The 27,516-nt window shown below is 44.3% G+C and overlaps 2 protein-coding genes and 1 non-coding gene across 16 annotated transcripts in view; 1 reads left to right on the forward strand and 2 right to left on the reverse strand.

The window, feature by feature from the left end:
• The first annotated feature begins 2,347 nt into the window (after nucleotides 1-2,347).
• LOC128592256 (small integral membrane protein 4) lies at nucleotides 2,348-7,320 on the forward strand. Of its 3 annotated transcripts, none has more exons than XM_053600144.1 (3): nucleotides 2,366-2,488; nucleotides 2,719-2,825; nucleotides 7,174-7,320. In XM_053600144.1, exons 1-3 carry the CDS (start codon nucleotides 2,428-2,430, stop codon nucleotides 7,261-7,263), a joined length of 258 nt encoding a protein of 85 aa, XP_053456119.1. In that variant the 5' UTR covers nucleotides 2,366-2,427; the 3' UTR covers nucleotides 7,264-7,320. The 3 variants fall into 3 exon arrangements, 2 of the variants coding, with proteins under 2 accessions (XP_053456120.1, XP_053456119.1); XR_008381819.1 differs by having other exon boundaries at nucleotides 2,439-2,578; XM_053600145.1 differs by lacking the exon at nucleotides 2,719-2,825 and having other exon boundaries at nucleotides 2,348-2,578.
• Nucleotides 7,321-11,154: 3,834 nt separating this feature from the next.
• Nucleotides 11,155-27,516, reverse strand: part of PBRM1 (polybromo 1) — a 159,820-nt gene continuing 143,458 nt past the window's right edge. For 7 of the 12 annotated variants that reach the window (XM_053600130.1, XM_053600129.1, XM_053600127.1 and 4 more), the window contains 3 exons: nucleotides 20,183-20,253; nucleotides 19,855-20,071; nucleotides 11,155-14,080 (listed from right to left, as the gene is read on the reverse strand). In XM_053600130.1, the coding sequence (XP_053456105.1) occupies nucleotides 13,908-14,080; nucleotides 19,855-20,071; nucleotides 20,183-20,253 (461 nt within the window). In that variant the 3' untranslated portion in view covers nucleotides 11,155-13,907. Of the gene's footprint in view, nucleotides 14,081-19,854; nucleotides 20,072-20,182; nucleotides 20,254-24,162; nucleotides 24,319-27,516 lie in introns of all 12 variants that reach the window. The other 5 variants (XM_053600122.1, XM_053600120.1, XM_053600119.1 and 2 more) reach the window with 1 other exon arrangement.
• On the reverse strand, nucleotides 21,278-21,381 carry LOC128592948 (U6 spliceosomal RNA). The gene has a single exon (XR_008382153.1). It is a non-coding gene; the product is annotated as a U6 spliceosomal RNA (small nuclear RNA).

Here is a 27,516-nt window from a genome sequence, read left to right on the forward strand (position 1 = left end):
CCCCTTCTGTCGGAAGTCGCAGGGCCTAAGAGCCACCGTCCTCGTGAGGCTCCGTACCACCGAGGCACAGGAGAGGGCCGGAGCGCGGCGGGTCCACCCAGCCCCGGGGTCCTCCGCCTCTCCCTGCGCTCCTGGTTCCTCCAGCCTTTCCCCTAAGCCTTTGGGTCCTTCCGGCCCCTGATCGTGTGCTTCTTTTCCCCAGGACCTGTCCCCCTTTCCCAGGGTCCTGTTCCCCGCCTCCGGCCCCTATCTGCCCACTGACCAGAGCCTGGGCTGTTTCAACTCATCTAGCGAATAAAGACCCCTTTCCATGCTCTCCCCAGTGCCGGTCCCACACTGGGTGAGACCGCAGGACCTGAAGTGCAGTCAACGTCCACTGAGCAGCCCTTCTCCGGGTACCTCCGAGTGACCCTTACAACTCAGAGCAGGATGACTGGGCCGTGCGCTGCAGAGCAGTGGGGCAGGGGTCGCTGCACCCACTTGGTTCTGACCACAGCAAATGTCTGCATGATCCGCTCAGCTCTTGGCTTCAGGCTCAGGCCCTCTTTTGAGATGCCTGGTCTTTTCTAGCAATATCGCTAGACTTTCCTAGGAAATTCCTCTTAACGTCTTGGAACTGCTGTCCACCCATATTTCTTCTATTCGTATCTATTTTCTGAGCCTGCACAAGCTGAGCCTGGGCCCAGAGAAGGCCGATCCTGCACTGGTGGGCCCTGTGGGTGGGGAGCCAGCTAGTTGGGAAAGCGTTGTTTCCCGGGGGTCAGGGTACATGTGTATTTGAAGCTCTACTGAAATTTGGATGAAGACATGCAGTGTGCCAGACACTGTGCCCGGCACTGGTGAGGATCAAAGCCAAGGGCTCGGGTGGCGGCCTCCCCAAGGGTTCCACTTAGGAGGGCGCTGGAGACCTGGCCCAACATGAATCGTCTCCAGGCAAGTGGACACCCTATGTCATCCAGCCCTCAGAACCACCAGGAAAAAAGAGAACCAACAAGCTGGGGGTGGGAGTGTGTGGCGCAGGCGCAGTTAACTCAGAGCATAATGAGGCGTCTTGGCCAGGTTATAGGCAGCAGCTCAGGCCATTCACTCCAGTCCTCTGACTCTTTTGGGGGCCCCGCACTGGCACTCTATCTCCTCCAGTCTGTTTTTGTATATTTTGGGTCCCTATCATCAAACTCCTCATTTGCCGTTAAGGTTTCATCTAATTTTCTTAAGATTGTCTAATAGTTGTTTTCACTCTCAAAGCTGTTCCTCTAGTTGTTATTTTAGCTCTAGGTAATGGTGTGACAGCCCCTCACAGATACCTTCATCAAGTACAGTGAGTAGCATGAGAAGATGTAATGATGAGTGGAGGCTCTTCTAGACTCAGAGCTCTAGATCTACCCTGTTTCCCCGAAAATAAGACATCCCCCGAAAATAAGACCTACTTATAGGAAAGATAAGACCTAGCGCATCTTTGGGCGCACACCTTAAAATAAGACACTGTCTTATTTTCGGGGAAACGGTATGTGGCTTAATCTCTTGACTTCAATTAAGAGAGTACATGTTAAGATCCAGGGTTCAGCAGATCGTTATAATTATCGTAACTCATACTGTAGCTAATGTTAATTGATCAGTTATCATGCTCCAGGCGTGTGTCAGTGATTCAGAGAAAGTCCCCCATTCCCTCAATACCCACTGGGAATTGAGCTTGGAGAGCAGGGCTGTGGTTTGTCAAAAGCTCTTTGACCATCACGCTTTTCTGTGATTAATTGTGAATAGAGCACCTACAAGTGCCTGTAGAACAGTTAAGTGCCCAGTACATGGCAGCTTCTATTAATTTTAGAGTTCTTTGTTGCAAAGCGCTTACTTAGACTTTTGTGATAATGATAAAGTTCAGCTTTCAACAATGTATGTCAAATTCTTTTATTTATTTTTCCTACAAGCGTCTGGACTATAGGTCTGAGTGGCCCACATGTCAAGAAAATTCTGTTATTTAGAAGTGAATCACTAATCACATGCCCGAAATAAATGTTGCATGGTTGCATTTTAGAGTGTGCTGCAGTAAACAAATAGTTCACCATAGAGGGTCCTCACTTTCGCCAGGGTATTAAGAAAAAAGATGGCGATCGCAGATTAGGGGGCGCGGCTGCCAACTTGGAGCCCCGGCCCACACCTGGGAAGCGGGGGAGGGGCGGGGCCGACGCCACGTGGGCGTCCCCGCCCCCTTGGCCTCCCCGCCTCCAGAGCCCAGGCGCCTGCGCCAACTCCTCCAGTCCGAGTTTAGCCTCACGGAGCACGCGCGCCTCGCAGTACGCTCATTGGCTTGCTGTCGCTCGGCTTCTGGGAAGCTATAGGCAGTGAGGACCGGTGGGTGGGCGGTGGCTTAGTCCAGCAGTTCCTCTGGCGCTTGGTTCCGCCATACCTCCTTCCACGACCTTGGCGAGCATGTTCTCCAGGGCCCAAGTGAGGCGCATTTTGCGACGGGTGCCCGGGAAGCAGCGGCTCGGTATCTACAGGTTCTTGCCCTTCTTTTTTGTCCTGGGAGGAATGATGGAGTGGATCATGATTAAAGTGCGCGTGGGCCAGGAGACCTTCTGTAAGTGAGGGTGCAGCAGCCTCCATTTCCCTTCAGGAAGGCACGCAGCGTCAGGGAATCGTTCTCTTGCGGAGTGTTCTTAGATTGCAGACTGCTCATTCCATTCAGAGCACTGAGCTGCTTTTATCCTTTATCCTCAGAGGGCAAGTGCGATTCCTTTCGCTTGGCAGTCGAGACGGTCCGGCTGTCTGTAAGCCAGGCACGTCGGCGTTCCAGTATTGGGCCCTCCCTGCACTTTGAGGAGAGGGTACGTACCTCCAGTCCTCCTGCGCCTGCTTTTCACCCCCTCCAGTATTGGAGACTAAGAAATTTGTTTACAGCCAGGTTAGAAGGGGGTGGATTCATGGACACTCCTGCGCTCTGGCCAGTCCTCTCTGGACTCTTCAGTCTAACCCTGAAGGGAGATGATCTGTCTGGCTTGACTAATTACCACTATCTTTACAGGGCAGTCATTGGTACCAGATCTTTGGACTGTCAAAAGGGTGCCTGGCATTGCTTTGCTGAGGACTAACTGGGGGCAGGCCAGTTCCTTTTCAGAAAAATTTCTCCCAACCCCTAGGCTTTTTCTACTTTGCTCCTCCCCTGAAACATCTTACCACTTGTGAATTGCCAAGCTTCACTTTTAAAAATTGTTACATTAGGCTCAGCGCCCGTAGTTATGGCGCCAGCCACATACCCTGAGTCTGGCGGGTTCGAACCCGGCCCCGGCCAGCTGAACAACAATGACAACTGCAGCAAAAAATAGCCCGGCGTTGTGGCGGGTGCCTGTAGTCCCAGCTACTTAGGAGGCTGAGGCAAGAGAATCGCTTAAGCCCAAGAGTTTGAGGTTGCTGTGAGCTGTGACGCCACATCACTCTACCAAGGGCGACATAGGGAAACTCTCTCAAAAAAAAAAAAAATTGTTACATTAGTCATTCCTAAGATTCTTAGTCCTTGTGATCATCCATCCATCTGTATCTGTATTGAATGAGCACCTCTGAGAGGATATCATGAATAAGATAGAGTTCCTCATTCCAGAAGTTTTGTAATGGGAAAGACAGATAATGCAGTTACCATTAAGCATGATCAGTGTTGTGAGAGGCAAATGAGAGGAACATAAGAATCTTGGGTGGGCACCACAACTGGACTAGAAAGTGCAAGGCAGGCTTCTGGAAGTGGTTACCAAGTAAAGGAGGACCTGAAGATTGATTAGGTGTCAGCCAGATGAGCGGGTTTGTAGAGTTGAAAGTATCTTCATGGCAGTGGTAAGGGCAGACATGGGGACTTGTCTGAGAGTATGCTCTGTGTTTGAGGATTGAAGCAGACGAACAGTGAGGGAGGGGGAAGTGGCTAGAAGGGTCCTTGGGCACAGTTCAAAGGGACTGGAGAACCAAGAATGGATCACAAAGATTGAGGGTTTTTTTTTTTTTAGAGACAGAGTCTCACTGTACTGCCCTCGGGTAGAGTGCCCTCACACGGCTCACAGCAACCTCTAACTCTTGGGCTTACACCATTCTCTTGCCTCAGCCTCCCAAGCAGCTGAGGCACCTGCCACAACGCCCAGCTATTTTTTTGTTGCAGTTTGGCCGGTTCTGGGTTTGAACCCGCCACCCTTGGCATATGGGGCCGGCGCCCTACTCACTGAGCCACAGGCACCGCCCCCGAGGGTTTTTTTTTTTTTTTTTGAGACAGAGTCTATGTTGCCCTTGGTAGAGCGCCATAGCAACCTCAAACTCTTGGGCTTAAGCGATTTTCTTGCCTCAGCCTTCCAAGTAGTTGGGACTACAGCACCCAGGTATTTGTTGTTATTGTTGCATTTGTCATACACCAGCCTGGGTGTATGTGGCCAGTGCCCTACCCACTGAGCTACGGGCCCTGCCCAGATTGAAGGTTTTTTTTTTTTTTCCCTGCAGTTTTTGGCTGGGGCAGGGTTTGAACCCACCACCTCTGGTATATGGGGCCGGCACCCTACTCCTTAGCCACAGGTGCTCTAACATCTAACAAATGATGTTATTTTCTTTTTTTCCCTTTTATTTGCAATTTGGCGGGGGCCAGGTTCGAACCCACCACCCTCAGTATATGGGACTGGTGCCCTACCCAGTGAGCCACCTAAGATTGAAGGGTTTTAAGCAGGGGATTATCACTTGGGAGAATGGCTCCTTGTCTCTGTAGAGAGGAGATTGGCACAACATTTAGGCTGTATGGCTGTACAGATTTGAGATAGTGGGCTGGTGTAGGTTGGGGGCAGAAGGGATGCCAAGGGGTAGGTGGAGTTAGAGACATCCCAAAGGGAATAATGCCAGGGCTTGGTGATTGAGTAGACTTGGTAGATGAGGAGTGGAGGCTTCAGGTACGACAGCAGGGGTGGTGTAATTCCTGAACACAGGCAGGGTGAACCTGGGCTCCATTTGGGATGTGCTAAGGTGGAGGTATCTATACAAATGTGAAACTCAGGAGGCATATCTAGGGCAGAAATCTGGATAAGTGGACCCACTCACAAGCAAATTGTGATGAAAGTCAGAGTCAAACCCCAATATTTTAAGGATGGCTGAGAATGGGCAGGGCCAATGTGGAAATCAGGTAAGTTTGTAATCACAGATGACAGGCAGTTAAAGAAGTCTGACTCCGTAAAGGGGCTGTAACCTCTCTACCCTGAAAGACTGGAGGATGTGCAAAAGGTGATCCGGGAGGGGTGTGTGGAGGGAGGTTGGAGATACTTGACCCTTGAGAGAGTGGAAGAGAAAGAGATCAAAGCTGGGTGGCAGGAGTAGGTCTTCTTAGTTAGCTGGATGAGTTCTTTACTGATGACTTCTTCCCTGTGAAGGGGGAGTTCAAGGCCATTTGAGAGTGGGTGAAGAAGGGTATTCTGAGGAAACAGGGTTGTCAGGCATCCCAGTGGACCCAATTAGAGGCATCAGTTGGTCCTGCAGTGCATAGCAAGTAGGGTGAGGCCTGGAGAAGGGAGGTGGTCAGATTAATCTGTGGTTGGGGATTTTTTTTTTTTTTTTGTAGAGACAAGGAGTCTCACTGTACCGCCCTCGGGTAGAGTGCCGTGGCGTCACACGGCTCACAGCAACCTCTAACTCTTGGGCTTACGCGATTCTCTTGCCTCAGCCTCCCGAGCAGCTGGGACTACAGGCGCCCGCCACAACGCCCGGCTATTTTTTTGTTGCAGTTTGGCCGGGGCTGGGCTTGAACCCACCACCCTCGGCATACGGGGCCGGCGCCCTACTCACTGAGCCACAGGCGCCGCCCTGTGGTTGGGGATTTTTACATTAATAAGAGTGTGAAGGAATGCCAGTTGATTTGGCAGGAAGAAGGGGAAGACAGGCTCGACTGTAGCATAGTGTTTATGGTGCCAGCCACATATATCGAGGCTGGCAGGTTCGAACCTGGCCTGGGCCAGCTAAACAACGATGACAACTGCAACAAAAAGTAGCCAGGCGCTAGCCAGGTGTTGTGGTGGGCCCCTGTAGTCCCAGCTACTTGGGAGGCTGAGGCAAGAGAATCACCTGAGCCCAAGAGTTTGAGGTTGCTGTGAGCTATGATGCCAAAGAACTCTACTGAGGGTAACATAGTGAGACTGTCTCAAAAAAAAAAAAAAAAAAGAAAAGAAAAAGAAGGGGAAGACAGAACCTGGGGAAAATGTTGGTGAGATCCAAGGACAGGAGGTGTGGTCTGAGCAGACTTGCTTCATAGGAGCATTCCAAGTGACAGAGAAGCTGGAGGTGAAGGGAGCTGGAGCTTCAGCCCCTGGGTAGCAGTGGTGTCTGGAGACAGGGGCAAGAAACCTAAACTAGAGGCCTTCACTTTCAATGACTGAAGATGCAGAGAGCAGGTGCCAGTGCATAGGAGGTAAAAGTCAAATGGCCTAAGCCCTAAAGGAAGAGATTTCTTTAAATGAGGGTAGAGAATCAATAGTTTGGAAAAGAAGCAGTTGAGAGTGAAGAAATGGACTGCCCCTCCCCACCTGAAGGCTTTTGGGTATAGGAGAGGGAGAAGCATGGAACTAGGGCAAGAAGTGCCCCTGAGGGGGCACTGTGAGGTTTTAGTTAAGTAGGATGATTTCAGAACACAGAATTTGCGGGGGAGAAGCAAGTGAGGGAATTTTTAAAACATTGCTAAAAGGTGTGCTAGGATGTGGCCTAATGCTTACTTTGCTATTTAAGTCTAGAATTCCACTAACATAGTCCTCATTTAACTCAAATTCTGTTTTAATTAAGCTTATTTTGAGCTGGATGCAGGGGCTCATGCCTGTAATCCCAGCACTTTGGGAGGCTAAGGTGGCTGAATCCTTTAGGCTCAGGAGTTCAAGACCAGCCTGAGCAAGAGAGAGACCTGCATCTGTATTAAAAATTGAGACTAGAGGATCATTTGATTACAAGAGTTTGAGGTTGCTGTGAGCTGTGATGACACCATGATGGCACTCTACCCAGGGTGACAGAGTGAGACTGTCTCAAAATGAGAAAAAAATTGAGCTTATTTTGGCATTGAGTTAAAACACTAAGAATCAGAAATAGGAGACATTTCTAGACTATTGGTTGAATTACTCAGATCTCAGTATTTTAAAGTCTTCAGTTTTTAAAAAGTCTAAGCAAATTTTTTATTTGATACAGATGATGTCTACCGTAGAAAAGCCTCAGAAAGACAGTATCAAAGAAGGCTGGAAGATGAATGAGACTAAACTTCAGCAGTCAATAAAATGAATATGGATTTTCACTGTTGGTTTCAACACCTGTAAAAATGTACGTTTCAGATCACTTGTTCTTACACAGCTTGTCCTTTAGCAGCTTTACAGTAATCTAAGAACTGTCTTTACAAAGAAATTTTATGGTTTTACCATTTCTGCTTGAGTATTTCCTGACTCACTACTGGGCAGGACTTGTGAGAAAATTATTTCCTCCTAAAACACTTACCCAGTGAATCTAGTTCATAAAATATTTTAAAACATTGCTAAAAGGTGTGCTAAGATATTATCTAATGCTTACTTTGCTAATTCAAGGGTCAATTAGGATGCTTTTCAGGGTAGTCTGAATTGTTTGTGAAGCCCCTTTGTAACCTTATTTACTTTTTTGTGGAATTCAAATTAAATTATGGACATTTTTCCATTGCCAGATCATTTAAACCTAGATAATTATGCAGATTACAATCTCTTCCAGCTACTGGATTATAATCTTTTTTCTTAGGATAGTGGGAATTCCTGACTACATATTACTGATGATAGTGTTGTGAACAGAAATAAACCCATCCCTTGTCTGGGTCCACTAACATACAAGGGCTAGACCTCCATGAGGACTTCACACCTTTCTGTGATGAAGATGCTTGCTGTTCCTTCATCCAGCATCTAATGATGGACAATTAATTGCTCCTTCCATAAGAAAGTGAAACTACGCAGTGTAAAACCACCACAGACTTGAGCTAAATCAGAAGTTTAGTCTGTAGAGAGATTTGGGATTTGACTCCGTTTAAGTTTTGGTCAGACTGGTAGAAAGAGCAAAGACATCTTGCCATGCTTTGGATAATCATATTCAAATCATTTTTCAAACAAGAAAATACTATTTAAGACTAAATTTCAAAACAGTTTCTGGCTGGGTGTGGTGGCTCAAGTCTATAATTCTAGCACTCTAGGAGGCCAAGCTCAGGAGTTTGAGACCAGCCTGACCAAGTACAAGACCCCATCTCTACTAAAAATAGAAAAATTAACCAGGTGGTCCACACCTGACCAGCTGCTGGCGTAGCTGAGACAGGAGGATCACTTGAGCCCAGGAGTCTGAGGTTGCACTAAGCTATGATAATATCACTGTGCTCTACCTGGGGTGTCCCTCCTCCCAACCCCTGCAAAAAAAAAAAAAGTTTCTGTTGCACAAGAATAAGCAAGCTTATGTTTAAGGCCATAAGATATCCTCAAGTTAATGATCTCTGCCACAAACACATCTCCTGGTTTTTTCTAGAGACTTTTTTCTAATTTAAGTTAGTCCATTTATGTTAGAACCAATTCAGTAAACAACCACTAACTGCTCAAATCTCATTAAAGCACTATCTACAGCAAGCCCATAGTCACTGTTGGGAAACAGCTTGAATGCGAAGGCAGGTAATGATCAGTACCACCCGACGTTCGTTGTATTTTCACATTCAGCCAAAGAATAACAGTAAACACTAATAAATCCATTAGCCAATTTCTGTATCTGCTGTTCATTCCCTGGCCCATCCTTCCTGCTTCTACCTAGAGAGAACCATTAGCCTGAATTTTGAATTAGTTTCCTCTAGGGTTTTCCTCCTCATTTCATTTTTTTCCTTTCTTTTTCTTTCTATTAGAGTGTTGATTTATTGAAGGACACCAAACTTTTCAAAATTAAAGACAACTTCTGACTTTAAGGCAAGTAGCACAGCAATTCAGAGCACATTAGTTTGGATGCTAGGAGTAAGAACTCACCTTTGTCTACCAAGCTATAAGTTTCAACGTGAAAATTGCAATGCTTTAATATGCTGATTACAGAATGACAGTGCCCCTAGTGTAAAAATACAAGGCAAAAAATTTTATTTATTTATTATTTGTTTTTGAGACAGAGCCTCAAGCTGTTGCCCTGGGTAGAGTGCTGCGGCATCACAGCTCACAACAACCTCCAACTCCTGGGCTTAAGCGATTCTCTTGCCTCAGCCTCCCAAGTAGCTGGGACTACAGGCACCTGCCACAATGCCCGGCTATTTTTAGGTTGTAGTTGTCATTGTTTGGCAGGCCTGGGCTGGATTCAAACCTGCCAGCTCTGGTGTATGTGGCTGGCGCCTTAGCTGCTTGAGCTGTAGATGCCGAGCTGGTAAAAATTTTAATAACTTAAATTTCAAAAACTAGAGCACGTATTCTAGATTGATGAAAAACTAATGAGCATTTACTGTTAGAACTCTACCTCTACTATGGTGCTGGGGAAAGAACATGAGCCTTGGAACATCACTTTATCATATGAATTTATAGGGAAAGTACCTAAGTCAGGCACATAATCAATAATAAATGATGGTTATTTTTGTCCATCTAGCAGTTCTATTTTGGAAGTCTTACCTAATGTCATGCTTAGTCTCTTTTTTATGTGTAAGAATTTTTCACACTGAGTTCCTAAATTTAAAAAAATATACTCTTGGCCAAGCATGGCGGCTCATGCGTGTAATCCTAGCACTCTGGGAAGCTGAGGCAGGTGGATCGCCTGAGCTCATAGGTTCGAGACCAACCTGAGCCACAGCAAGACCTTGTCTTTAGAAAATAGCCAGGCGTTGTGGCAGGTGCCTGTAGTCCCAGCTATTCGGGAGGCTGAGGCAAGAGAATAGTTTTGAGTCCAAGAATTTGAGGTTGGTGCGAGCTATGATGTCATGGCACTCTACTGAGGGTGACAACATGAGACACTGTGTCCCCCCCCCAAAAAAAAAAAAACAACAAAAAAACACTCTTTAGCTGGGTGTGTTAGCTCATGCCTGTAATCCCAGCATTTTGGGAAGGCAAGATAGGAGGGTTGCTTGAGGCTAGGAGTTTTGAGACCAGCCTGGGCAATAGAACATGACCCTACTTCCAAAAATAAATAAATATAAACAAACACGCATACACACAACACTCTTGGACCATGGTGTTTTCCAAAGCAATTTCTTTCCCAGCACTATCAGTGCTTAATCTTCACACTTCACAATATTAAACTTGGGGATTCTTGTCACATTTATGTGCAATCCACAAGACATTAATAACACAAAATACCCCAAAAGGGAAAAGGAATGGTCTATTCATTTGTTTGGTTCCTTTTTTTTTTTGCAGTTTTTTGGCTTGGGGCTGGGTTTGAACCCGCCACCTCCGACATACAGGGCCGGCGCCCTACTCCTTTGAGCCACAGGGGCCACCCCATTTGTTTGGTTCTGAACTTTCATTCAGTTGACCTAACATACTTCCAAACTAAAAAGAAATAAGAGTAATACTTGGCAATATTTGTTTGCTCATAGTGCTCAGCTGGGATGTTTACAGATCAACGATCGTTCAAAGTAATCCTCCTGAGCGTAGATGGCAGTACAATTTTAAATTTTCAAGAGAACAGAGGCACAGGGATTTGCAAAGTGATGTTAGAGGAAAACAGTTGGTTGATTTTGCCAACACTTCTATTTAAAGTGTGGTTATGTTTTAAGAGTTTATAAACATGTTAAAAACACAATCTGGGCCACCTGTTTCTCCTGACCACAGATAAGCTATGTGAAGTGGGTTATACTGCTTTATGATAGAGGACATGCTTTCCTCACCTTCAGCCCTCACTATGCAGTGCTTGCTCCAATTTTAACTTCAACCTGCATTTCTGTCCATCCTGAGGACATGTTAGGAATTCCTTGACTGCCAGTCTGAGCCATGTGGTGAGGGGCACTTTAGGCTGCAGTCTGACCACATTTGGCATCTGTGTTAATGCAGCCTGAGTTCTGAACCAGGGGTCTGGACAGTGACTTTCATCTCTACCCGAGGAGCTTCCTTTTCTTAAATTGGCAGCCATATTCTTGTCAGCATGAAATCAGGGCTTGCAGGAGTTAAATTTGCTTGCAACTAACATCTGACAGAACTTTAACAGAACAACCAAACCTGGTTAATCCAAATCACTTTGCAAACTCCATTTTTATTTGGATTAAAAAGCTTTAGGTGAACAAACATGATACATACATGTTATAAGACTAGTTGCCACTTAAACCTCAGATGATGATATGATACAGAAATTAGAATAAAGCAAGTTTTAATCAGTTCTGAAGACGTCCAAGCGGAAAAGTCATTAACACCAATTTGGGGATTTTACACAAATAAGTGCCCCCCTTAATTCTTCCTCATAGGAAGGAAAAGGTGGGTTAAAAAATCAACAGAAGCCTTTTTTTTTTTAAATCAGTTGGCTGACAAACAAATACTATTTTAAACCTATAGGTTTTTCCCCCATATAAACAATTCTCCACAGGGACTTAACATTTTGAAAACATTCAGGCCGTTATACTTTCTAAACCACATTACTATAGTTCCTATAACTTATGAAGAAAAGATATATAGTTTACTTAAACTTTTCTTTTGTCTGGATTTTTCTTTTTTTGAAGATGGCTGACCTCTGATCTTTTATCCTAAATATTAACTGATACTTTCCAAGTTAATATATAGACAGACATGATTCTAAAATAAATACATAGGTCTTTTTTTTTTTTTTTTAAACTTAATTAGGGCCTTTCTAGTGGCACCCTGGGCCAGCTCTGCACTGCTTTAGGGAAGCCCTTGGTTGGATCTTTGATTTCTGTAGCACCTCTAGGTGCTGGGACGGAGCCTGGAGAAATGCTCTGGCTTCTGATACCCTGATTGGCCCACAGTGAAGAGTTTTTAGAGGCTTCCCAAAGAAGTCTCATCCAAACCTAAAAAGGGGGATAAAACGAATGCATGAAATAAATAAATAATTTAACCAAAACTAAATTTCAGGTTCTTTGGTGTAATTCAAGGATGTCTAAGGAACAAAATAATCTGATTTTATTATACAGTCGATGATGATTCAATGGCCCAAATAACTAGGAACTGAAGATTTATCAGATTCAGTTTAACAATAAGGTTACTGACATACTATTGCAATACACTTTTTTAAAATTCAAAATTATTTAAAATACTTGATGAAAATTGAGATCCAGTGGTTGACTAAAGGCAATTAAGTTACAAGGGCCTCCCGTATTTAAAGTATCTAGCTATAATAAGAGACCTTTTCCCATTGTATACTTTTGTCCTCATGATTTAATAAGTACAGTAATTAAACATCTGGGTATTGATTCATAGCAGATTAAAAGGAAAAAAGTGCCCTCTGAGAGTCACTCTCAACTTACAGACAGCAGTGGAAGCTTCCAATGGCAACCACCCCTCTTACAATAAAGCAGATTTCAAAAACATACCCTCAAGTGAAATAATGTTCCATGTTTGTTGCTTCTTACTGTGTATCATACACTACCTCCAAATGTTGATTCTAGGGTCATATAAGAAAGAGAGAACCACCAAACTCAACTGTTTGGGATCTGTAATGGTCTTTCCAGTGAGAATTTTCTTAAATTATAATTTCCCTTCTCCTGTAATTCATAAACACAAGCTAAATTCAGAAAATATTTTAGAAAGTATTAGATTTTTGATTGAGAATTATAACCCTCTAATAAAAAAAGAAAAAAGAAGAAAATCCAAGTTCATTGGCGAAACTAATTTAAAAAAGAGAGAATTACAATTCTTAAACTTAGAAGACAAAAATGCCACATCTGATAATAAGGAAATAAAGAATACTAAAACATATTTGGATATACAAGTAATCTACCCTTTCACAATTATAATTCTGATGCAGCTCTTAATCTAGTTAACACACTCCCTTCCTCTGCTAGGTCAGGTATTATGTTTAAAAAAAATCACCTCCATGCAAATTTTAATGCTTTCTTCAAGATGAACTTCAATGTTTTTCAATGAAACATTTAAAATTTTATATCATCTAACACGTATAGACATAAATTCTGAATTCATTATGAATAAATCAAAAGTACCCTTAAACTTACCTTTAGGACTAAATATAATTCAAGGTTGTGCACAAGTCTGGAAAAATCACTGACACCAAAGATGTGTAACTTAGCACAAGAAAAAAAAAAATGCTTTTCCCTCTCAGTGGCCAAGAAGTACACTAGCTGCAGACAGATGCACAACACTGATTACAGATTTCTGTATGAGCCTCTGAGTTGACAGAGCAAATGTGCCATGTCTGCCACATATCTGAACCTACATAACCACCTTTCAAAAGAAGCACATCACTTCACTTATAAGAAACAGCTTTTGTGGAAAGTGGCTTAAGATATTCAGGCACATGAAACAAACACAAGTACACTCCCCTGTCTGATGTAAACTAGGAACAACTTCACATTTCATTATCAACGAATCTGTAAACTCTGGTGTGTATTTTTTCTCCATTTTGTTTGTTCTTTTATAAAAACAAAAACCCCCAAAACAAAAAGAGCCCCCAAACCCCAAGCCAAGACAAAACCTTTGATGGTTTCAGTTCCATGGCAACAAGTAAAAAGATAAAACTCCAAGTCTACATACACAACCAATTATGAAACTGGTTTTAAACAAAGGAAACATATGCAAAAAAATCATTGTGTATTTGATAAAGTCAACTTAATATAACAAAAACAAATTGAAATAGCTTATTAAAAGTGTCCTTATATAAAAATGGCCTTGTGATGTACAGTAAAATGCAATAAAAATTATTATCCTTTGTTCCTTTCCCCCACCCCCAGTAACTAAAATGGCTACTGTTCCACAATTCGTTATGCTTCTATAAAAGAAACAATGATGTGATTAAATGTTTTCTAGGTTGTATGCTTGGCGAATGTTGAGGGTGTCTCTGAGCATCAAATCCCGAAGGCGCCAGAGGGCATCTGCCATGGTGGTGTGGGCCCCTTTACTTTTCAGCCAATGAGAGGGTAGGCGGCTTTCTTGTTCTTTTGACAAATGGATGTCACGTCTTCGAGCTGAAAATTAAAGTGCAGACAGAAACAGAAATTGGAATTTTTTTGTTTTGAGACAGGGCTTCCCTCTGTCACCCAGGCATGATCTTAGTTTACTGGAACCTTAACCTCCTGAGCTCAAGTGATCCTCTCACCTCAGCTTCCAGAGTAGCTGGGAATCCTGGTGTGTGCAGCCACATGCAGTTGATTTTTTTTTTTTTTTTTTGAGACAGTCTCACTACATCCGCCTGGGTAGAGTGCTGAGGCATCACAGCTTATAGCAACCTCAGACTCTTAGGCTTAAGTGATTCTCTTACCTCAGACTCCCCAAGCAACTGGGACTACAGGCACCTGCCACAACACCCAGCTATTTTTTTTTTTTTTTGAGACAGAGCCTCAAGCTGTCCCCCTGGGTAGAGTGCTGTAGCATCACAGCTCACAGCAACCTCCAACTCCTGGTCTCAAGCGATTCTCTTGCCTCCACCTCCCAAGTAGCTGGGACTACAGGCGCCTGCCACAATGCCCGGCTATTTTTTGGTTGTAGTTGTCATTATTGTTTGGCGGGCCCGGGCTGGATTCAAACCCACCAGCTCAGGTGTATGTGGCTGGTGCCTTAGCCGCTTGAGCTACAGGCGCCGAGCCCACCCAGCTATTTTTTTGCTGTGGTTGTCATTGTTGCTTTAGCTGGCCCAGGCAGGGTTTGAACCTGCCAGCCTTGGTCTATGTGGATGGCACCCTACCCACTGAGCTACAGGCGCTGCCCCATCCAGTTGATTTTTTTTTTTTTTTTGAGACAGTCTCATTTTGTTGCCCTCAGTAGAGTGCCGTAGCGTCACAGCTCACAGCAACCTCAAACTCCTGGGCTTAAGCACTTCTCTTGCCTCAGCCTCACAAGTAGCTCGGACTACAGGTGCCTGCCAAACACCTGGCTATTTTTTTTTTTTTTTTGAGACAGAGCCTCAAGCTGTCGCCCTGGGTAGAGTACCTTGGCATCATAGCTCACAGCAACCTCCAACTCCTGGGCTCAAGTGATTCTCCTGCCTCCACCTCCCAAGAAGCTGGGACTACAGGTGCCTGCCACAATGCCCGGCTATTTTTTGGTTGTAGCCATCGTTGTTTGGCAGGCCCGGGCTGGATTCAGACCCACCAGCTCAGGTGTACGTGGCTGGCGCCTTAACCACTTGAGCCATAGGCGCCGACCCCCGACTATTTTTTGGTTGTAGTTGTCATTGTTTGGCAGGCTGGGGCTGGATTTGAACCCACAGCTCTGGTGTACATGGCTGGCACCCTAGCTGCTGAGCTATAGGTGCTGAGCCTATCCAGTTGATTTTTAAAATTATTTTTTGTAGAGATGGGATCTTGCTATGTTGCTCAGGCTGGTCTCAAAACACTCAAGCGATCCTCCCACCTTGGCCTCCCAAACTGCTAGCTAGGATTACAGGCATCGGTCACTATGCCTGGCCTAGAAACTGGAAAAAAAATTTTTTGACAGCAGAATTCAACTTTTTATTGAACACATTACAAAAAAGATTTAGTCAAAAAGACCAAAGCCCATGTCATCATCAGATTCCTCAGATTCTTCTTTCTTTGCTTCCACTTTCTTCTCAGCTGGGGCAGCAGTGGAGGGGGGCAGGACCTCCTGCTGGTGCAGCACAGGCTGCTGGAGCAGGTCCACCAGCCCCTACATTGCAAATGAGGTTCCCAGTGTTGACATTGGCCAGGGCCTTTGCAAATAAGCCAGGCCAAAAAGGTTCAACATTTATACCAGCTGCTTTAATGAGGGCATTTATCTTATCCTCCGTGACGGTCACCTCATCGTCATGCAAAATGAGGGCTGAGTAGGGCGGCGCCTGTGGCTCAGTCGGTAATGTGCCGGCCCCATATACCGAGGGTGGCGGGTTCAAACCCGGCCCCGGCTGAACTGCAACCAAAAAATAGCCGGGCATTGTGGCGGGCGCCTGTAGTCCCAGCTACTCGGGAGGCTGAGGCAAGAGAATCGCTGAAGCCCAGGAGTTGGAGGTTGCTGTGAGCTGTGTGATGATGCCACGGCACTCTACCAAGGGCCATAAAGTGAAACTCTGTCTCTACAAAAAAAAAAAAAAAAAAAAAAAAATGAGGGCTGAGTAAATGCAGGCAAGCTCTGAGATGGAGGCCCTGGCGTGAGCCAGTACTGAGATAGCGCTGCCAGGCGCGGTGCTAGTTGCCGGATGAAGTGAGGACCTCACCCCAACGCGGCCTTAGCTTCCTCAGAAGAACCGAGCACCTTGGCGGCAGCTGAGGAACTGGAAATTTTTATTTTTTTGTGACAGAATCCTACTCTGTTGCTCAGGTTAGACTGCTGTGGCATCCAGAAATTGAAATTTTAAGATGTCAAAATTTCGGGCGGCGCCTGTGGCTCAAGGAGTAGGGCGCCAGTCCCATATGCCGGAGGTGGCAGGTTCAAACCTAGCCCCGGCCAAAAACCAAAAAAAAAAAAAAAAAAAAAAGATGTCAAAATTTCCCTCAGTGCTAAGGTTTGATAGACTTAATTAAAACATTTAATATTCATTAAAAAATTATCGGTTTTAACTATAGAATATTTGCAAGCAAATTTTTATATTGTTTTATTAAGTTCTAAATATATATATATATATATATATATATAGTTTTGAGACAGAGTCTCACTCTGTAGCCCTGGGCTAGAGTATAGTGGCATGATCACACTCACTGCTACCTCAAACTCCTGGGCTCAAGGGATCTGCCTGCCTCAAGCCTCCGGCCACATACACCAGGGCTGGCAGGTTTGAACCCAGCCTGGGCCTGCCTAACAAGTGCCTGCCAATATGCCTGGCTAATTTTTTTCTATTTTTAGTAGAGACAAGGTCTTGCTCTTTCTCAAGCTTGTCTCAAACTCCTGACCTCAAGTAATCCTTCCATTTCAACCTCTGAGAGTGTTAGGATTACAGGTGTGAGTCAACTTCCTGGGCCAATTTTTTTTTTTGAAAAAAATTTTTTTCAAAAAAAAAAAAAAATAGAAAAGAAACGCCAGGGGTGGCACCTGTGGCTCAAAGGAGTAAGGTGACGACCCCATATGCTAGAGGTGGTAGGTTCAAACCCAGCCCTGGCCAAAAAATGCAAAAAAAAAAAAAAAAAAAAAATAGAAGAAAAAAGAAATGCCACTAGAGTGTAGTGGTATTATCATAGCTCACTATAACCTTGAACTCTTAGGCTCAAGCAATTCTGCCTCAGCCACCTGAGTAGCAGGGACTACAGTCACGTACCACCATGCCTGACTAATTTTTCTCTTTTGTTTTGAGACAGAGTCTCACTTTGTTGCCCCCTGGGAGAATGCCATGGCATCACGGCTCACAGCAACCTCAGACTCTTGGGCTCAAGCGATTCTCTTGCCTCAGCCAAGTAGCTGGGACTATAGGTACCTGTCATAACATCCTGCTATTGTTAAAGACAGGGTCTAGTTCTAGCTAATGCTGTCTCAAACCTGTGAGCTCAGGCCATCTGCCCACCTTGGCCTCCCAGGGTGCTAGGATTACAGGCACGAGCCATCGTGCTTGGCTTAATTTTTCTCTTTTCTGAAGAGACCGGCACAAACTCCTGGCTTCAAGTGAGCCTATCTCTCAAAATGCTAGAATTATAGGTCACCATGGATGGCTTAATCATAATAGTTTTTTTTTCTTTTTTTTTTGTAGAGACAGAGTCTCACTGTACCACCCTCGGGTAGAGTGCCGTGGCATCACACGGCTCACAGCAACCTCTAACTCTTGGGCTTATGCGATTCTGTTGCCTCAGCCTCCCGAGCAGCTGGGACTACAGGCGCCCGCCACAACGCCCGGCTATTTTTTGTTGCAGTTTGGCCGGGGCTGGGTTTGAACCCGCCACCCTCGGCATATGGGGGGTGAGCCTACTCACTGAGCCACAGGCGCCGCCCAATCATAATAGTTTTTTTTTTTTTTTTTTGTGGAGACAGAGTCTCAGTTTATGGCCCTCGGTAGAGTGCCATGGCATCACACAGCTCACAGTAACCTCCAACTCCTGGGCTTCAGCGATTCTCTTGCCTCAGCCTCCCGAGTAGCTGGGACTACAGGCGCCCGCCACAATGCCCGGCTATTTTTTGGTTGCAGTTTGGCCGGTGCCGGGTTTGAACCCGCAACCCTCGGCATGTGGGGCCGGCGCCCTACTCACTGAGCCACAGGCGCCGCCCAATCATAATAGTTTTTATAGGCAGGAATATTTATTTATTTTTATTTATTTATTTTTTAATTTTTATTTATTTATTTGTGGGTTTTGGCCAGGGCTGGGTTTGAACTCGCCACCTTTGGCATATGGGACCAGTGCCCTACCCCTTTGAGCCACAGGCGCCGCCCCTATAGGCAGGAATATTTAATAATTACTTCAATGTTAATAGTATCTAAAAAAGTAAACATTTGAAGAAGAGGAAAATAAACTACACACAAAAAAATCAAATGATCAAATTTTGTTTAGAAATGAAGAACAAGTAGAAAATTAGTAATTTCTCTGCAGATATTAGACAAGTTATTTCAGTATGTACTGAAAATACATTAAGTCTTGCTGGGCGTGGTGGCTCATGCTTGTAATCCTAGCACTCTGTTAGGCCAAGGCAGGTGGATTGCCTGAGCTCAAAACCAGCTTGAAGAATGAGACCTCCTCTCTACTAAAAATAGAAAAAAAAGCTACCTGCAAGTTATGGTGGGCTCCTGTAGTCCTAGCTACTTGGGAGGCTCAGGCAAGAGGGTTGGTTGAGCCCAAGAGTTTGAGGTCACTGTTGAGCTATGACACCATGGCACTCTAGCCTGGGGCAACAGAGACTGTCTCAACAACAACAAAACCCCCCCAAACTCCCAAAACATTAAGTCTACTGAATGAAATAACTTGATAGGTGAATAAAAACATGCTTTTGGATTTTTTTTTTGTTAAATTAAAATGAAATAATTTTTAATTTATTTAACTGCATCTATACTTAATCCCCAAATGCCTAAAAAATAGTTGAGAAGTTCAGAATATACTTCAAAAGATGACTCACAAATTTTCAGTATGTGATGTCAATATGTGAAGAAACTCCAAAGTATTCTATGAAATATATGATTTAACTGTATTGGAAAAAGGGATGAGGAAGCATGTATTTCCCAAAACCTCATTTAGAAAGGCTCATTTAGAAAGACTCTCCTGGCCAGGCAAGGTGGCACATGCCTAGCACTTTGGGATTATAGACCAAGACAGGCGGATTGCTTGAGCTCAGGAGTTGGAGAGCAGCCTGAACAAGAGTGAGACCTCATCTCTGCTAAAATTAGGAAAAACCATGTATTGTGATGGGCTCATGTACTCTGAGCTACTTGGTAGGCTAAACCAAGAGAACCACTCATGGCCCAAGAATCTGAGGTTGATGTGTGCTGTGGTGACGCCCTGGCACTGTACCTAATGTGATGGAATGAGACTCTGTTTTAAAAAAACAAAACAACATAAAAAACCTCTCCTAGCTATGTGCTTATAGTTCAGTGGTTATGGCGCCAGCCACATATACCAGGGCTGGCAGGTTTGAACCTGGCCCGGGCCTGCTGAACAATAATGACAAGTAAAACAAAAAATAGCCAGGCGTTGTGGCAAGCACCTGTAGTCCCAGCTACTTGGGAAGCTAAGGCAAGAGAATCATTTAAGCCCAAGAGTTTGAGGTTGCTGTGAGCTATGATGTCACAGTGCTCTACCGAGGGTGACATAGTGGGACTCTGTCTCAAAAACAAACAAAAAAAACCCAAAACCCCCCCCCCAAAAAAACCTCTCCTTACCTGCCAGAGTCTGATCCCACTTGCTAATGCTGTTGGACTCAGCACTGAGTCCTTCAATGTATTTCAGGTAGGCCTCTGAGTGGAGAAGTCGTTGGGTCTTTGGTGGAGGAGCCACAAACATGGGTGTTGTTGGCTGCTGTATGACAGGGGGACCGGCTGGATGTTGGCCAGGATATGGAGGTGGTGCCTGCTGCCCTGGAGGCCCCAATACTCCCACCTGAAAGAGGATGGGACCACATGGTGAAGCAAGAATACTCTGCACATGTTCTGAAAAGGAAGATTAGAATTCTAGTCTAGAATTCCTAGAAAAAAAAACTGACAGGCTTACCTGCTGTCCGTATGGACTTCCACCTGGGGCTGGAGTCCCTACCATAGGTGCTACTCCTTGGTTTATCACACCTATAATTCAGAATGACACAATTAGAAGCTCTGGGTTGAGATGACTGAAAAACTACTGTCTGATAAGAAATGATGCCATTTATAATGTAAATCTATGCACCTCTGTCCTTGAGTCTTTGTGGCTAGGAATCCTAAGCACCCAAAGTAAGATTCAAATAGAAAATTCTCATGTTTTTAGGTACTTAAAGTGAAATGCTAGTACAACTTGTCAGATGTACATCAATTACTTGTGGCTTAGAAATTATTTGAACCCTGCATAAAATTTCAATATTTTCCTAGGTAAATCTATATAATCAGGATACACTTCTATTTTAAAGTATTTTTCTTTGTCTTGCAATTAAAGTACCTTTCTTCTGCAGCTGAAGCCTGTATTTAACTTCAGCAGGAATGGCAGTGGAATCAGGCTCAGCAGTAATGTGCTAGGAGAGTAGGGACACAAGAGATAGGCTGTGAAAGCGCACAGTTAATGCCTTTTGCGAAGGCTGGAAGCACAGCTTTGCTGTACCCTTACAGACCACGAGTGCCTGGTTCTAAGTGGAGTCACTAAGTTTTGGCAGAGAGAGGACTTTCTCATCTGAGAGAGTCGCACTCTGAAAAGGCAACATCTGGAAGTGAAGTAGCCTTGCTGCTATCATGTCAAATGACAAAGAGGAAGGCTGCACAGCCTTACACTGTATTTGTACTAAGTCTCTGGTGGTAACTTGTAAACTTCTCTTGGTGAATGCTAATGAACAACTGTCTCACAGGCACTAATAGATAATAACGGGATATCCTAAATTTAGTGTCCAAGGCTACTTTTATCTCAGGGCCACACACTGGCTATTGTAATAAAACAGAAATAGACAAGGGACCCAGTTCATTAAAAACTAACAATCCACAACCAAAACTGTGGTGAGTTATTCTTTGAAGCTTAAACAAGCCCTACTGGTTCCAGAAGGATCAAGAAGAGCTAACTTTTACAGTCTATAGTTCCTCTGGAATAAAAATGCTGATGTCTTCACCAGACAGAAGCAGCTCATTATTCTAAGGTTCAGAATGTTTCATGAACTTGCATGTCATCCTTGTGCAGGGGCCATGTTAATCTCTGTATTGTTCCACTTTAAGTGTATGTGCTGCCAAAGCCAGCATTAAGGTTCACAATTGTTAAATGCCACTTCCAGAAGTATCAGACATTCTCTTATTTGTTAGAGAGAAAATAAATAAAGCTTCTGTTTAAAAAGCAGGGGCTTTATATTCCAAGTATCCAGTATACCTGGATCACCACAGTAGGATCTTGATGATTATTTGTGAATGAAGAGGCCTCGGTAAGCTGCTGGTCCAGCAACATATATTAACCCCTGACCCCCTCCCACCCAGGACACTTACCCACCTCAGACTCCACAACACAGTGTGGCTCCCTAAGCTACCTTATCAATGTTTTTCAGGGCAACACAAATCAGCAACCCCCTTACTTCCTCTATTTCCAAATGCCATGCCAGGAGCATGCCAGTGAGATTGTGAGCTCAGTCACCAGAAAGGGTCATTGAATCATCTTCTCCTCAAAGTCTGATCAGACATGTGCATGTGTAAGCACTAAGAGGAGTTCTTTCCTATTTCTCTGACTTTAGCTACACGTGTTATGTTTCCTTAAAATTTAACTTAGAATCTCAAGAAGGGAAAAAGGAAGATAGCTACACTCTAACATCCAGCAAAAGTCATCTGCTACCTAGAGGGTATGGCCTTAGACATGGCTCCCACTGAGTACTAAATGCACCCAGAAGGTGTCACCTTCACCCTAGTCTTAGTGACTCATTAAGATACCCTGTGCTAAGGTGAGAGGGCAAAGAATTAAGATCAAAGTCTACTTGCCTATTTTATGACTGACTCCTGCTGCAATAGCAATGATAAGACTATCATTTCCATAATGAAGTATCCACCCCCACGAATATTTCCTCCCTTGGGAACATCTGGGGCAAATGCTTCTATGGAGTTACGGCCATACTCTAAGTAACATTTACAAAGAGTGTGCCTGGAGGCTTCAGGCTAGGCTGCCAGGTTTGCTCACACTGTGTACTGCTGGGTCCACCTTGTCTGAAGCATCCTTTGCGATCCTGTGAAACCTATCACTGGTTAAGTCCAACACTGGTGAGTTTCTATACGCATATCATCTGGGTTGGGACCTTAGCTGGTGTTTTAGATAATGGACCAGATGCTATTCCAAATAATATAATGGTCACATTCCCTCCAATTAGATTACAGCTGAGGTTTTTTTGCACGTGATGGCAATTAGTATGGGAACTTGTGATTTTCCTTTAAGTTTTCTTTAAAATAATCTTGCAACTTGCTAATTCATTATAAAGTGAAACTGAATGTAGCTATTTCAGGACTCTACGTATTTCTTTTTCTTTTTTTTTTTTTTGTAGAGACAGAGTTTCACTTTATTGCCCTTGGTAGAGTGCCGTGGTGTCACACAGCTCACAGCAACCTCCAACTCCTGGGCTTAGGCGATTCTCCTGCCTCAGCCTCCCGAGTAGCTGGGACTACAGGCGCCCGCCACAACGCCTGGCTATTTTTTGGTTGCAGTTTGGCCGGGACTGGGTTTGAACCCTCCACCCTCGGCATATGGGGCCGGCGCCCTACTCACTGAGCCACAGGCGCCGCCCAACTCTATGTATTTCTAAAGAACTTCTGAGGTACTGTTGACAGACAAACTAGTGTCTGTAGCTAGGACAGTAAGTAAGGCAGTTCTTTAAAATGTTATGTCATGCTTTTTAGGGGACTCACAGAAAACTAATTCAGTGCAAATTCATTCTCTCTCTCTTTTTTGTACACGTTAGACTGAGTGTAGGATTTCTTTCTTTTTGAGACAGAGTCTCAAGCTGTCACCCTGGGTAGAGTGCTGTGGCATCACAGTTCATAACAACCTCCAACTCTTGGGTTCAAGCAATCTTCTTGCCTCAGCTTTTCTATTTTTAGTACAGACAGGGTCTCACTTTTGCTCAGGCTGTTCTCAACCTCATGTGCTCAAGTAATCCACCCACCTCGGCCTCTCATGAGCCACCATGCCTGGCCTGAGTGAAGAATTTCTGAAGAGTTCTACATTAGAGACTTTGCAATCCCTTAGAAGAGCTGCTTGAGGAGGAGGAGGAGACTATACAGGAGACTTTGTGAGATAAGAATTACACTAGAGGAAGAAATGTACTCAGGAGCAAAAAGTGCTTTTATATGTGGCTCTGAACTAGCAGTTTATCAGGGAAACTTCCTCTTTGCGTGCTTGTGTGTGTGTGTGTGTTTTGAAACAGAATCTCACTCTGTTGCCCAGGCTAGCACACCATGGCATCATAGCTCACAGCAACTTCAAACTCTTGGGCTCAAGTGATCCTCTTGCCTCGGCCTCCCAAGTAGCTGGGAATACAGCCATCAGCCATGATGCCCAGCTAATTTTTCTATTTTTAAAATAGAGATGGGATCTCATTCTTGCTCAATCTGGTCTTGAACTCCTGAGCTCAAGAGGTCCACCCACTCCAGCCTCCCAGAGTGCTAGGATTATAGGTGTGAGCTACTGCACCGGCCTTATGAGGGAAACTTTATTTACTGATAGGAGGGCATGACTTTCTAGGCTGCTGGTTTTTAAAGCATATATCAAACTGCTCAAGTAATTACACACGATTCTCTTGCCCCTTGGTCGGCTAAGTCTGGCCTGCCATGTGTCCTGTACTGCTGCCAGGCAAGTCAGGTGCACAAAGGCATAAGTGCTGGGCCACCTGCTCAATGCACAGGACGGGCCCTACAAGCTGACAACCCTGGGATTCTCAGTGAGGGAAGGCCTGGCCACCCTGGGCAGCAGGTGTCTCCTGGAACAACTGGCTGAGGGAGGGAAAAGAGAACATGAAGATGACGTTAATGAGTGAATGAGGATGAAGATCTTACCCGGTGGTGGGATGCCCGGGAGGCCAGACACACCTGGCGGAAGATGGTGGGGTGGAGGCCCCCCAGGGTGAAGTGGCTGCATGCTGCCCATGCTAACAAGGCCATCAACTGGGCCCTGCAAAGGTGGAAGGCCTGGCGGATAGCCACCCATCATGCCTTGAAGGACACAACAAATTTCAGACATGCATCATTAACATGCAACATGAGCTAAGTAATAACAACCCCTCCCACATGCACTACCAATGAATAAAGCGCCCTTAGTACTGCATGATATAACAGCAATTAGTACAATTATTATGTTGCAATAATGAACAAAATAAAAAGTTACAAATATGAAACCCAACATTTCTGGATGAATTAGTACTTAGTACATTATTTATGGTTATTTTTCCTGGGATAAATATGCTGCATGTTTTCAGTTAGATACTAGAGTTCTAATAACAGCCTTCCCAAGGTCATAATTACTGCAAGCTGTTCAAACAGTGACCAGTTCTGCTGACTTCAATTCTAACGAAATAGTATAAACACCATCATTCCACTTGCCCACACTCCTATGCCTATCATGGGTACACGTGAGGAAACCGGAATGGAAGGAAATGAGGTGCACAGTCCTGATCACAAAGCATGGTTCTCCAGCCTGGGGGCAAGAATTTTTCAAGATTTCTACATCTATTCCTCCTCCCCTTCTAGTCCCACTACTGCTGGTAAGAATGGGTTGTACTCATTCTTAGCTTTCAAGATCATCACAGCAAATGTTTCACCTTAGATCTTAAAATGTGATAAAATAAAGGTAAAACCTTAACTCTCTCAAGCCAACCAAAGCTCAGGTTACTGAGGCGCCTACACCCAGACCTTAAGAAGGAACAGCTGGAGAATCAGGCTCTGCTGTCATGAGAAAATGCCAGTTGTCATCACTGTCTCCAAGCTCACAAGTATCCTCAGATAAACCTTCAGTTAACAGGGAGCATTTTTTTTTTTTTTTTCTGAGACAGTGTCTTGGTACATTGTAGCCTTTGGTAGAGTGCTCTGGCATCACAGCTCACAGCAACCTCCAAATCTCGGGCTTAAAGCGATTCTCTTGCCTCCGCCTCCCAAGTCGCTGGGACTACAGGCACCTGCCATAATGCCTGGCTTTTTTAGAGATGAGGTCTAGCTCTGGCTCAGGCTGGTCTTGAACCTGTGAGCTCAGGCAATCTACTCACCTTGGCCTCCCAAATGCTGGGATTACAGGCGCGAGCCACCGCGCCTGGCAACAAGGAGCATTTTAATTGAAGTAAAAAATTTCTCCGAACAGTTTTTATTCCCTTACTTTCAAAGTGCACCTTTACATAACAAAACATTTTTTTGCTGGCTAGGGAAGAGTTTCAGCAAACAAGTATTTTTGGCAACAGGAATGAAAGTAAGAAAATAATTTCAAAATGTTAAGGACTCATCTATCAAAAGACCTTTAAATTACCACATAGCTTTTTTATTTTTAAAAGAAAAACAACTTGACTTTTCTGGGACTTGTAATGATCACAATGAACAAGAACACAAAGCTCCCCCCAAAATGCAGTCATCTTTGGTCACAGCTCCTCAGAAAGGGAAGGTTGAGGAACTGGTGCAAAACTTCATTTTTTTACAAAATACTCTTTGCAGAGGGGGTCTGGGAAACAGAAAACTGACTCTTTGACTTTCCCTGAAGAATTGTTATTTATTTATTTTTTGAGACAGAGTCTCACTTTGTGGCCCTTGGTAGAGTGCTGTGGTGTCACAGCTCACAGCAACCTTAAACTCTTGGGCTCAAGTGATTCTCTTGTCTCAGCCCCCAGTAGCTGGGAGTACAGGTGCCCGCTACAACACCCGGCTATTTTAGAGACGGGGGTCTCGCTCTTGCTCAGGCTGGTCTCGAACCCGTGAGCTCAGGCAATCCACCCGCCTCAGCCTCCCCAACTGCTAGGATTACAGGCGTGAGCCACCTCGCCTGGCTGAAGAATTGTTTTTAAGATGTTTATTTACAAAAGTTTATAGTCTTTAAAGCTATGAAATTATTGAAAATTTTGAGATTGATTCACTCTGCTTCACTAGTCATATCTAAGCTGACTGAAAAACTTATAATTGCATAAACCAATATAACAAAACTTTAAATGATAATATCTTTATACATGAAATAAAATTGTAAGTTTCATTTTCTAAAAATTAGAGTTCAGAAAGTTAAAAAATACTTTTGAACAGACACCATCATCTTAAACATAAGGAGATCTAATGTTTCCAAGCTGCCTTTTAACAATACCACCAGTTACAGCTTTTAGGGATAAGTAGGTGGGAAATTTAAAGATGTTAGGAGGCTTTGCTTTCAATTACAAAAGCCCATCTGAACGCAGCCTTCATGGGCTGTGCTTGAAGCAATTATAAAAAACTGAAAGACATGACACTTGTCTTCATTAAACTGTACTTTGGCATTTATTATCCCAGTCACATGTGTTCAAATGAGCTTCAATGCTTGTAAGCAAAGCTGGTCTCAGACAGCAACAAGGCTAAGACTCAGGCCCTAAACAACCTGTAAGACCATGAAAAATCATCCTCTTAGCTGCAAAGTTCCCACTGAGGACCAAAGACTGGTTATTTATAGAGAATGCTTGCCCTTTACTCCCATGGCCCCGAAGTGTGGCCACCACACCCTTAATAATGGAGTAGGGGCTTTCTAGAGGGCTGACCCTCCTCATCCATACAGTTCTATGATGTTATTCCCCAACAGGGAGCTAAAATGCTGCAGCTGCTGTTTTAAAAATGTTTTTAGCTGTTTGTATTCATTTTAATGTGTTCCTGGGTTTCGAAAGGCACAGTGCCACAGTATCACACGTCAAATTGAACAAAACAGGATGTCAATGAGGGAATTCTAACTTTCAAAGTCCCCATGTTCAAGGCCTGATTTCTAAAATCCTCTGGAACCCCATTAACCAAAATGGGCCATGGAATAGAGCAGGCGATTAGGAGATTTGTTAGATCAATATCAGTTACACTGAAAGTACTGAAAGCCATGATTCAGATGTGCTTTGGCGAGTGCAACTGCTGAGTTCAGCGATAGTGCATTTGAGAACCTGCCATCACAAAAGTTAGGAGCGACAATGGAAAAGTTATCCTATGCTCTTCCTTAAAAAGCAAAAACAAAAACAGCATCCCAAAGAGTCTGCCTTGAACAACACTGTCTTGGACTCCCTGTGAAAGAGGTCAGACTGATGGCTTAAGAAGAAACACAGGTGGCTTGCACACACCTCATTAGGCTCAGAGAGATCTCAAAGGAGGGGCCTGAGAGGTGGTCTGCAGGCTTTTCATAAGAGACATGTCAGACAAGTATATTCAATTCAAGAAGAG

Source organism: Nycticebus coucang, chromosome 8 (genome assembly GCF_027406575.1).
Source record: "Nycticebus coucang isolate mNycCou1 chromosome 8, mNycCou1.pri, whole genome shotgun sequence".
In the NCBI taxonomy this organism is placed as follows: Eukaryota; Metazoa; Chordata; class Mammalia; order Primates; family Lorisidae; genus Nycticebus; species Nycticebus coucang.

Coding starts and splice junctions, on each gene's coding strand:
- LOC128592256 (XM_053600144.1), top strand. CDS start 2,428: ATGTTCTCCAGGGCCCAAGTGAGGCGCATTTTGCGACGGGTGCCCGGG. Junction 2,489..2,718: donor GCCCGGGAAGCAGCGGCTCG/GTATCTACAGGT, acceptor CTTTATCCTCAG/AGGGCAAGTGCGATTCCTTT. Junction 2,826..7,173: donor CCCTGCACTTTGAGGAGAGG/GTACGTACCTCC, acceptor TATTTGATACAG/ATGATGTCTACCGTAGAAAA.